This window comes from Arabidopsis lyrata (assembly GCF_000004255.2).
Source record: "Arabidopsis lyrata subsp. lyrata unplaced genomic scaffold ARALYscaffold_3, whole genome shotgun sequence".
Lineage (NCBI taxonomy): Eukaryota > Viridiplantae > Streptophyta > Magnoliopsida > Brassicales > Brassicaceae > Arabidopsis > Arabidopsis lyrata.
The window spans coordinates 21,101,806-21,113,882 of NW_003302553.1; the positions used below are offsets into that span (position 1 = coordinate 21,101,806).

Below are 12,077 nucleotides of genomic sequence, written 5' to 3' on the forward strand. Positions count from 1 at the left end.
ATGATCTTATTAACTATCATGTCGGTGTTTCTTCCCTAGACACTAGTAGTGGAGTTTTTGCTTTGCTTTCTAGTTGTTAATTGCTACTTGTATTCCTCTCTAACTTCGGTCAAAAATTTGCGAAAATGGTATAATTCTTCACATTATTACCAAAAAAAAAACTATCATCAATTGTGACAGATTTTTATCCTAGTATGCAATTTGCATTTGATTTCTTCTTCTTTTATCAATTGATAGCAAATTCCGCTAGCAAATGGTGCCAAATATATATATGGTAAATAATTATAATGATTAGATTTACTTTCAAGGGTAAAAATAAAAAAGAGAAAACTTATTGTCAAAGCTCCACCAAACTATTGTTTTTTTGTATGAAAGTAAAATTTATTCATCAAAAAGATGGTTTTACGATGAACGCAACATAAAGCCGAAACCCGAGAAGATTTTAGAAGAAAATTAAAACTATTGTTTAACAGATGCTTGAAGTTTTTTTCCCTTATCTATTTATAATTTTGAAATGTGAGTAAATGGAAAGAAAACTACTTACTTACTTTCAATTTATATTATTAACTAGCATTATGGCCCCTGCTATGCAGGGACATAGTTTTTGTTAATTATATAACATATATTCAAAGGTAATTGGGAGATTTACATTTCCATTTGATTGGTATTGGACAAGGTCTTGAATTTAGCAGTTGGTAACATATTGCAGAAATTGAATGACGAACGTCGGTCTCTCTTTTCTGAAAAACCCCAAATTCGAGCTTTTCAATCAATAGATCTGTAAGTGCGGATGAGGTAAGATAAATTGCAGAAAGTAAACGAGACAAGAAATTTGTTAACGAGGTTCGGTTTTTCCTACTCCCCGGGACCAAGTCCAGATTCGATTTCACTAGAACAAGAAAGCAAATTACAACCAATTCGCAAACGCGTAAAACAAGCCCAACCCTCTTGATTTACCGCTCCCTTCTATAACGTGAAACCTTAAGGATAAATCTCTACCCTTAACTAAACTCTCCTGAGCCTAGATTTAATCAGGATAACCTAACCCTGAGCTAAACTCCCCTGAGTCTAGACTTTAATTCTCCAAAGTTTCTCGAACGACCACCACACACGAATCGTCACACCAACGAACCCAATGGTCACCAAAACTCTCCAACGAGAACCTTCAACACCAACACACAAATAAGCTTGATCACACAAGCATTTAACCCGCGAAACTACGTCGCACACGATCACACACACAATCTCTCACATCGAATCTCCTTGGGATTTTTACTCTTGCAAATCCACATTCTCATAAGGTCACGTCCCCCTTATATAACAAAAAGAAACTTGCGCCTCAAGCTCTTCCAATCACACATAAGAGAAAGTTTCCAAATCCCATAAGGAAAAGGTTTTCCTTTTTGTCAATTTCCTTTTCTCTTCAAGCAAACTTCCCCTTTACTTACATGACTCCTTTTGCTTCAAACAAAGATAATTTTCCTTTTCTTGACTTGACAAACGCTCCAACACCCAAGTACTCGAGCCCCCCCATCAGCAATTATGCATCTCATCTTCCTGAATCACATCTTGTACTACTTTCTGTACTACTTCAACGACTAGTACAGAACACCAAAATAACTGCATCTTCAAGATCCACTTATGAAGTTGTTCTTATTTATATGATTGAATTCAACGCAAGTCACTGTATTTGAAAGATAAAAGCGACAACATTGAGTAACTTTTATTTTAGACCAAAATCTGTTAGTTTTGAGATCAAAATATGTTATCGTAATTGTTATGATGGAAGACATGAAGACATTGATCACAACCAGTTCTCCATAATCGAACTGTCTTGTCATTAGAAGCCGAGAAAAACAACTCAAAGCCAAAACACCAAAGACAAATTCATAAGAAATGGATCAAGAAATCTCGAAAACAAGAAGAAAAAAAAAACAAAGTAAGAACTCACATTTGAGTCTGACAATGCTAAGTCCAAGACATTTCTGGTGTTACCATAAAGTTCTTGAAATGGTGTTTCTTCGATATGAAAAGCTTTATGAGGAAACACAACCAATGCTTCTTGTTGTGATTCACCATATCTTTGCAACTCTATCTTCACCTGCTGTTGCTATTTGCTAAGAACTTACCATCAAGACTAAACTTTAATGTCCAAATATTCCCTTTGTGTCCATCAATCTTCTTGTTAGTCTCCACTTCACTTTCCTATTTGTATTTGAAATCTTTATCCCTTTCTCCTGTAAAGCACGTGAACAGCCACTTCTTAGCGCTCTTATTGCTGAAACGCCGCTATGGACTTGGAGAAGCAACAGTTGAGTTTTCTTCTGAATCATCATTCTCTCCTTCAAATTCCTCATCAGGCATTGAAGTGGTTGATCGATAATGATTACCTTAAAGTGAATAACCTTAAGAAGATGAATACCTTAAAAATGCAAAGTAATTGAATAACCTAGAAATCAATTTTTTACAAAAAAAAAGGGAAGCGCCTCCATAGAAGGAGAGGGAAAGCAGCTTTGAATCATTAAAATGGAGAAGAAGGCAGTTCCATGAAAATCTAGAGTACAAACGTGAAGAGGAGATGTTATGTCAAGATAGCGAGTTGATTAAGATTAGGAACAATTATTTAATTAAAGATTTTTTCTCTTTTTTTTTTTTTCGTAATTATATGCTGCTTTTAAAAATAACTGGCGAGAGATCGTGGAGTATCTTTGTAAACAATTAACTAAAATATTTAAAATTAAGTGTGATTTTTAATTATATTGACAATTTTTTTCTGAAGAATAATAAAAATTAGATTACGAAAGTGAAAGAGTATAAATAGATCACAATAAATCACAATATATCAAAAATACTATGTAAGGGATGAAATCACATATTAAAAATGTGATATTAATATAAAATTATCACCTATATTTCATCTTAATCATTTCACTTGTAATAAATCTAGACAAGTAGTAAAATCAGTCATAACTCATCGTATTTTGAAATAGATCTTCATCTTAAACACTAGTTAATTACTTAAACCATCTACTAATTTTACAGTTTCTTTGTTTCAACCATTATGAACTAATCTAAAAATTACCAAGTGAATCTTCTAAATTTAATAATCAAAATCTAGTTACATACTCTCTTTTCATTCCTTCTATTCAGAATTTGAAAAACCTAAAATGTAACATCGTCATCTATAGAATTACTCTCAACTCACTATACAATTATTATTATTATATTTAGTATTGGTATATTTTATTCCAATAATAGAATTGTAATATAACTTGCAAATCCTCCTATTTATAAATAATGTAATGAATGAAATACTCTAATCTGCTCATAGTCATTTCTATTATAAATAACTGCTTCTTATGTTAATAATGATTTAGCAAGTCATCAAGATTTAGTGAAATACAAAATATCATTCCAATTTAGATAATTTGTAAACAGTATAATATTAATCACCATTAGCCAGAGAGGCCCATAGCTTCTTCGAGCCGGCTCGGCTTACATTTGACTAAATTACCCCTAATTTCTCAATGAAGGGGTATGCATTTCTCAGAGGTTAAGCATGGGTAGTATCGTAATTTCAACAGTCCTAGTTTCATCGCCGATCAAAAACTAGCAACGAACCAATGCGCCTTGGTTTGGCTTCGATCCCGTCATCTCATGGCAACGTTGCTTGATTTCGATTTCGAGCTTTTTTTTTTTTTCACGAACTCGTTGAAACGATCTAATCTTCGAAAGCTTTGATTTTTGGTATTGGGTTTTGTTGTATCTGCGGAAATTTTTGTTTCCTTTGCCGCGGTTTGTGATTCAGAGGTACGGGTTGTTTCGTTTTCCTTTGTTTCAATCTTTGAGCTTTGATCTGGATTATTAGGGTTTTATTTATAGTAACTAATTGTTGATTACACTGCTTATTGAAGATTTTCTAGTTCGTTTATGTTTGATTCTGTTCTCTTCTAGGGTTTCGTGTTTAAAAGTATCCAGGGATTAAGAATTCTTACTTCAATGTTGATTTAGTGGTAATGAAGTTAGGTTATGGTGAAAGTATCAATATTTTAGAGAGGATCAGTTCAAATTTGTAGTTAAGCTTAGAAGATTAAGTTGGGGAATATGTTTTTGTGATTAATAGACAATGTAGATTATTTGTGATGAAAGGCAACTAAGGAATTATCCTTTTGAAAATTTCTCAGGGTTTAATTATAGTTACTTCATTGGTTAGGTGATTGTAACTGTCTAATTGTGTCTGTCCGGTGCTCAACGAACGAACTAAGTGGAAGTGAATATTGGAGGAATATTTATCACCTGGATTTTCTGTAAGTGAAAGTATAGTTATCTGGAACTAAGTTTAGAATGATTTGAATAACATCTCTATTCTTGCTTAGTTCGTTTTCGAATTTTACTAGAGGTTTTCATTTTTTGTACATTAGCTAATGTGGTCACTTAATACATTCCCTTTTGAGGTTTAGTTCTTAATTTGGGGTAGATTAGTTGCAGTATTTAGAATAAGATTTTCTTTGCTATTATGGATTTGAGCATGGTTCTGGCAGTTTCCGTTTAAAGATCATAATGAATATTTGCTTAAAAAGCCGAATATATGCAATGACTGCGTGAAGTAACCAAATTAATCTGAAACCACATAAAGGGATTCCTGTGTTTGTGTATAGTCTTATATTGGAGTTTGTTCTTTGGCCTTTTCAAGTGTTGGGCAGTCTAAATCGAATGTTTCACTTACAGTTCTACATGAAATATATTTGGATTTTTTTGTCTTCCAAGTAATTTACAAATGCCGTTCTCATGGAAAATTCTTATGGTGTTTACTAATGTATTAATTCTCGTTGTCACATAGCAGGTGCATCTTAAATCAATTATTTGAGACTGAGAAATCAGCATTTATGTGCTACAGCTTGTCATGCTCCAGTGTGTGTTTAGTGTTTATTAGAAAACATAAGACTTTCGTGAGCTGAGGGAATGTCAGCACCTGGGAAGTTTGATTATTCTTCTGGTGGGCTAGATAGGCCTCTCTACAGATCTAACTTTGCCGCACAGATGGAAAGATCGAGTAGCTTTCGCGAGTCCATCGAACATTCTGTCCCATCTCATCCAATCATGTTGAGGACCACTTCACCAATAGCACAAACCGATGTAACAAATTTCTTTCAGTGTTTGCGTTTTGATCCTAAGGTGGTTGCCGCGGATCACAAGTCTATTCGTCAAGGTGACTTTAAGCGACATGTTAGTATTGCTCTTGGAATACAAGGAGATGAGTCTCCTAGTGGATCTTTGAAAGGAAAGTTTATTCCATCTCCTATACCAGAAGAGATCAAAAGATTTAAGGCTGGTCTGCGCGAAAACAATGTGAAGGCCAGGTAGTTTTTAACTACCACAAGTTAGTTAGTTGTGTTTGAGGTGCTCTTTTGGCTCATTTACTTTTTGTGGTCACAGGGAGCGCGTAAAAATTTTCAACGAAGCTTCTTCTGTATTTAACAAGTTTTTCCCAAGTGTACCTACAAAGAAAAGGTCTCGACCTGAAGGGTTTTCTGGTGATCGGTTGGTATCAGGACCAGGCCTTGGTAAAATGGGAATTCAGAGTCAGACCCTGGCTGGTGGTTTTGAGCTTGACCAGCAAAAGTTTGATGAACGACCTAAAAGTGGTGTTCCAAATAAGAGAACACGTACTTCTATGGTAATTCTGATTATTTTTTGACATAACATCATTTTCTGCATTAGCCGTATGGAGTTGTTATCTTGGTTCGTACTTGAACAAACGTCTTACATGCTATAATGCAGTCTTCTGTTTGCATGTTATTGTGCATGCTTCTGATCACCGTAAAGGTGCATCTTTTGAACAAGTTTTTGTGAATAAATTGGATAGTGGTTACAATTTGTAGTTTTAGATATAATATAGAAGCTTCGTCATTTAAGGCAACTTTAGCTACCAAAAGTAGTATTTTTTATATATGTCGGATTGCATGCAAATTTAAGTGTTATATCAAGGAATGATATATCATAGCATTTGTCTTCTTATATTTAAAAGGTCCTCAACTATTTTTGCTTTTACGCTTGTTGTATTATCACAATACTGTTATGACCTGAATATATTTGATAATATGAAACTAACTGTTATTTTAAAAAGTTTTGATAAAAGTTTATAGAAATTTGCATATTTGATAGTATGAAACTAACTGTTATTTTTTTAAAAGTTTATAGAAATTTGCGTCTGATAGTAATTTCAAATCTCAGTTTACTTATAACTAGTATGTGCGTCCTATTGCTTCAGGAAACCTTAATCTCTTTATTTTTTGGTTCAGATGGATGTTCGAAGCAATTCTATTGTTCGACAGTCGGCGGCTGTAGACAGAGATAAAGAAATAATGCGGGTGGCAAATCATAATGCAGTTCAGGGTGAAGATCGAACTTCAATTGGTATTGATGGTTGGGAAACGTCAAAAATGAAGAAAAAACGCTCCTCTATTAATGCGGACTGTCATCCTAACTTGGCTTCAAATAAAGTGGTTGATGGTTACCGAGACTTGAAGCAGGGCATACAACAGAAATCAACAGGCGACTCCCGGTCGAGATTGAATGGTGACTCAAACATGTTAAGGTATGACCTGTTGTATGTACGTGATAGATTTTTGTGCAGTCAACATACAAGGTCCAGCGCTGATATTTACAGTTCAGGGTGAAGATCTATTATTTACTAGCCTTATGTATTGACTGTCGCCTTGTTATTCTATGTGCGTTTTTCAAATTACTTAGCTCATATGTACTAGCTAGCAAACTTTCTTTTGCAGACCTCATAATTGCACTATTTCCTTTTGCTATCCATCGTTTTGAGTTTATTAGGAAATACATCAAAAGTGGAATGTCACAAAATTCAATTGATTGCTCTTCATTTACATGACTTTATCTGACCTTGTAGAAGTATGTTCTGGTGATTTTGTTGACCGAAGAAAGACCTTTACTCAGGGGATTTCTACAATCCATTGCAGTGCGATAGATTATGGTTTCAAGGGTTCAGAATATGCTGAGATCCATTCACTTGATTGAATTACTCACTCTGTTTTGTTTTACTTGTTCTTTATTTTCTTGCCTTCTTTCGATAAATTGGATTTGGTCTCTTTTGTGGTTAATCTATAGGGTAAAATCTCCTGTTTGGATTATTTTTTGTAGGCAATCGACTAGTAATGGAGCTACTGGGTATGGAAGATCTGATAACATCTCTCACCAGACGAGCCTGGCTGGGCATTCTCCACTGCCGAGGGTTGATTCTGATCATAATTCTTTGTACAATGAGAAGAGAGAACGCTCCATTGGCTCAGTTAAGGAAAGGGTGAATCTCAGGGGAGTCAACAAGTATGTATTATAATCGTAATCAAACCTTTGAATTTTTCTATCAATTACATGTACCTTGTTCATAAGATTTCAATTCACCATATCATCTTACCCATATTTAGCGACTGTTATTTCTGATCATTGTCAATGTACTTATTACTTTGTTTAATTCATTGAAGGTCAAATATTCATGATGAATTCAATTCTTCAAGTCTGGTTTCAAACATAAAAACAAATGCTTCAGTTCGTGGACCTAGATCAGGATCGGGGCTACCACCAAAACTGTCTCCAGGACTCCATAACACTCCGTCCCCAATTGAATGGGATATCTCTGGCTGTACGAGTAAGCCTCCAACATTGTCAGGAGTTACACATCGCAAGCGTATGACATCAAATCGGTCTTCATCACCACCTGTCACTCAGTGGGCCAGTCAAAGACCACAGAAGATATCCCGGATAGCAAGGAGGACAACTTTAGTGCCCATTGTTTCTAGTAACGACGAAGTTCCCTACTCTGATAATATATCAGATGCTGGTTGTAGTGAAACTGGGTTTGGATTTCATAAACGTTCGCCAGCTGCTTCTCCTCAATTGAAGCTAAAAGGTGAAAGCAGCTTCTCCACTGCAGCCTTATCAGAAAGTGAAGAATCTGGCCCCCCTGAGATCAAATCTAAAGACAAGGGTAAACAGTCTGATGAGGTTGATGGGAAAGCTGCACAAAATATTCCTAGAGTGTCCATCCCTGCTTTACAATCAAGAAAAAGTAACAAGCCTGCAGCTGGTGAAGAGATTGGGGATGGTGTGAGAAGGCAAGGAAGGACAGGCCGTGGCTTTTCTTCCACGAGGTCTCTTAACCCAAATGGAGTAGATAAACTTAAGAATGTTGGAACAGCTAAACAGCTTCGCAGTGCAAGACCTATTTTTGACAAGAGTGAAAGGTAGAGATCATTCTTATTTTCCACACTCTTAAATTTTCTCTCCTGTATGATTAAAATTTGTTGGAATCCATTGCGTTTATCTCATAGATTTTTTCATGAGTTCTGTGCAGTAAGGTGGGTCGTCCACCCACTAGGAAACTATCTGATCGTAAGGCCTACAAACGTCAGAGAGCTACGGCAACAAATGCTCCAACACTAGATTTTCATGGTAAAACAAGTTTAGTTTAATAAGAATTGCTCTTTTGGATTGAAATTATTAATTGATTTATTCCTTTTTTTCATGGATTTGTTACCTTTCTTAGTTGGTTCAAATGATGGCCGTGAGGAGCTACTGGCAGCTGTCAACTCAGCTGTAAATTTTGGTAAAACATTTTTTTCCTTGGCCACTCCTATGATTTATACCCAACTTTTGTTTCTGGATTAATTGTCTTGTTATTGATGCAGGTCAGAATTTTCCCAACTCTTTCTGGAAGCAAATGGAGCGCTACTTTTGCTATATATCTGATGATCATATCAATTTCATGAAACAACAGGTGATACCTTTACTTCATTTTCAGATCTCATAGTGAGGATTTGACAGATATATTTTTGTTGGTAATAAATATTCACACCCGATCTCCTGAAATTATTGATTCTCTTATCCAACTATAAATCCAAAACCCTAATTTTCCTTGTAGCACATTCCTAATCAACTAGACTTGAGCCCAGAAAAACAAAAAACAACTAGGCAAGAGTATCTGTCACTTGGGAATGTGGTTCAAGGAAAAATAGTGTTTGGATTTATAGTTGGATAAGAGAACCAGTAAATTCACTACGCACTGTTCCCTAGGTATCTATCTGCACCCCACTTTTGTAAATGTAAAGGGAAAGGAGAAAATCTCAAAGAAGTAGAATAATGGTGTCAAGTGTCTGTTGGAATTGTTATCATATGTGATTTGACAGCAATATTTGCAGTGCTACGGAAGCTAATCATGTCAACTTCAACACATTTTAGATAGTCAATAGTGTAATGTTTTTTTCCTCTCTCTTTCAGGGAGAACTCTCCTCCATGGGTCCTATGCCCATTTTGACATCCTCTGAGTTTGATAGCCGTGTGTTTCCCGAGGAACTTGCAACTAGCAGGGCAGATTCCAAGGCTTCTCCACTGTACCAGAGATTGCTATCAGCTTTGATTTCTGAGGACTCGATGGGTGTAAATGAAGATTTACAAGTTGATGGATTTGAGGCTATGCATGACGATGACTTAGAATTCAGTGTTCTGAATAATATGGAGTTCAATGGGTTTAGAAACAATGAAAGGCTGGAACTTGATGAATCAGAAGATGATGGGTCTGCGATTTTGTTCAAGGGTGTTAATAAGTCAGCCCACCACTGCAATGGCAAATTTCCAGATACTTCACCCATTGACTTCTTGGACATTCAATATGATAAATTGGGGATAGATGAAAAGATTTATCTGGAAGTCCAGTCTCTTGGAATATCCTTAGAACCAATGGTATACAGTCTAGTATCTTAGTTATTTAGAGCCTATTACTGCTATGTACTTTTGTCTCTTACTGAAGTTGCTTATTCTTCTTGTGTTTTCTTACAGCCTAGTATCTCAAACGTGGAGGATGAAGGAATTGCGGACGAAATTAAAAAGTTGGAGGAGGCTATCTGCAACGAGGTGTTTATTTCATCAAATATTATATATATTTGTTGATTCATTATGGTTTTCTTGTCTCCATTGTGAGTTATTAAGTAATAAGGGGGATTCTGATGTTTCTTAAGAAATCCTTGTAAAAGGACAAAAGTAATATTTTTGTGTCCCATGTTTACTTTCTCTAGAGAAAAAACACCATTTGATGGTCTCTATGTTAATTTTTTCAGGGTTCCAAGAAGAAAGAGATTGTGGATAGGCTACTAAAGCCTGCCATAGAGATGAAAGAACTTCAGGAGAAGTATGAATTTTCCCTTACTCTGCTTTTTGGGCACGCCATTGTGGATCTGAATTATGATCTGACGGTTTTTCATCTGTGGTTTTTATTCTTTCCATAGGGAGCTTGATCAACTTAGTTATGAAAAGCTCATCGAGATGGCATATGAAAAGAGCAAGGTAAATTGATTGTAAAGTTGGCTCAGTTTCAGTTTTGTTTTGCTTCCCTGGCACTGCCAATTTATACTTAGTTATTAGTTGATAAATCTGTTTCCTTAACAGGCAAGTCGGCGTCATCACAACGCTGGTGGAAAGAATTCCAATAACAAGATCTCAAAGCAGGCTGCATTGGCTTTTGTTAGAGGGACGCTTGAACGATGCCATCAATTCGAAAAGACGGGAAGAAGCTGCTTCAGTGAGCCTGAATTTAAGGATATGTTCATTGCCAGGTTGGCAACAGCCGAAGATACTCTCATGGACAAGGAGTATAATCCGTCAACTTCAAGTACGATCTATTGTCTATATAAAATAACGAATTCTCTTTTAAATCCATATCCTCTTCACTAATTTGTATCTCTCTTTCTTTCCCTTACAGCACCCATGGGCTCACAGCCAAGCTCTTCGTTGGCACGCATTGGGCAGAACTCGGAGAACTATGCCAGTTCTTCTGATGTTCTACCATCTGAAAATGCTTTACTAGAACAAACGATGGGGAAAGAAGATACAGCATGGTCCAATAGGGTCAAGAAGAGAGAGTTGCTGCTTGATGATGTTGGTATTGGAACACAACTCTCAAGTAATACAAAGGGGAAGAGAAGTGACAGGGACAGAGATGGGAAAGGGCAGGCTTCATCTAGAGGCGGAACCAATAAGATCGGCCGGCCTTCCCTGTCCAATGCTAAGGGTGAAAGAAAAACGAAAGCAAAACCGAAGCAGAAAACAACTCAGATATCTCCATCTGTTAGGGTCCCGGAGCAACCCAAACCATTGTTACCAAAACCGAATGAAGCAAACAGCGAGTATAATAACTTGGAGGCACTGGAGGAGACTGAGCCAATTCTCGATTTATCTCAGTTACAAATACCAGATGGCTTAGGAGATTTTGATACGCAACCAGGTGATATTAGTTCATGGTTTAACATGGACGACGAAGAAGATTTCGATATCACGGAGCTTGGGATACCAATGGATGATCTCTCAGGGCTGAACATAAAGTTATGAGGTCACCACTCCCTCTCACTCTATCTATAGCTGTATAGTCTTGTTGGTTATACTAGTTGACAAAAAGAGCGTAAGGTAAAAGAAAATTTTTGCTTCCTTGGGCGAATAACCAATACAGGAAATGGGTTATTCGGATGTTAGCTCCAGAAAATTAGGTCATTTAGATTCTTTTCTTCATCATCTTCTCCTTCTTCTTCTTAGGCTTCTTTTCCGTCTTCTTATAACTCCGATTTCTCGGGTGAATCTCTTTTTACTTTGGTGATGGATGCTGGATTTGGATCCGGTGGGTAAACTAGGTTGATAGTTAACTTCCGGCTCTAACAAGCTGTTGTGGCAGAAAGAAAGAAAGGAAAAAGGAGTGATGATGGTGATATTGTAGTGATATATGTATACATATAAATGGAGGCTCTTCTTCTTCTTCTTTCATCTTTGGGTATTGTTTTTGTAGTTTTCATAACCTCAGGACCATTACCTCTCTGTACATACATTTTTATGTTCCTTAATAAAATTCAGTTTCTCCCTCCATTATCAGGTCACTATATACAATCTTTACCATCATGATATGATGGTATGTGTGTTTCTCGTAACCTTTGTTGAATATTTGTAAAGGTAAAGATGATTCAAGTTTAGAGATAAAAAAAAAAGGAAGAGTTTGCTTTGATCTTTCTGATATC

At 36.2% G+C, this 12,077-nt stretch overlaps 1 protein-coding gene across 4 annotated transcripts; it reads left to right on the forward strand.

Annotated features, from left to right (window-relative positions):
* The first annotated feature begins 3,558 nt into the window (after positions 1–3,558).
* Positions 3,559–11,928, forward strand: LOC9320062. 4 transcript variants are annotated; one of them, XM_021031632.1, is made up of 16 exons: positions 3,621–3,810; positions 4,185–4,307; positions 4,844–5,360; positions 5,437–5,677; positions 6,303–6,598; positions 7,168–7,350; positions 7,509–8,267; positions 8,378–8,475; positions 8,570–8,629; positions 8,712–8,800; positions 9,301–9,762; positions 9,859–9,933; positions 10,137–10,207; positions 10,305–10,362; positions 10,465–10,687; positions 10,778–11,928. In XM_021031632.1, exons 3-16 carry the CDS (start codon positions 4,963–4,965, stop codon positions 11,401–11,403), a joined length of 3,639 nt encoding a protein of 1,212 aa, XP_020887291.1. In that variant the 5' UTR covers positions 3,621–3,810; positions 4,185–4,307; positions 4,844–4,962; the 3' UTR covers positions 11,404–11,928. The 4 variants fall into 4 exon arrangements, with proteins under 4 accessions (XP_020887290.1, XP_020887291.1, XP_020887292.1 ...); XM_021031633.1 differs by having other exon boundaries at positions 4,214–4,307; positions 4,841–5,360; XM_021031630.1 differs by having other exon boundaries at positions 4,214–4,307.
* The last annotated feature ends 149 nt before the right edge of the window (positions 11,929–12,077 follow it).

Excerpts from the sequence above, each read along its gene's own strand:
- LOC9320062 (XM_021031631.1), top strand. The coding sequence starts at position 4,963 with ATGTCAGCACCTGGGAAGTTTGATTATTCTTCTGGTGGGCTAGATAGG. Across the intron at positions 9,763-9,858 it reads GAATATCCTTAGAACCAATG|CCTAGTATCTCAAACGTGGA; the intron begins GTATACAGTCTA and ends GTTTTCTTACAG. Across the intron at positions 10,208-10,304 it reads ATGAAAGAACTTCAGGAGAA|GGAGCTTGATCAACTTAGTT; the intron begins GTATGAATTTTC and ends TTCTTTCCATAG.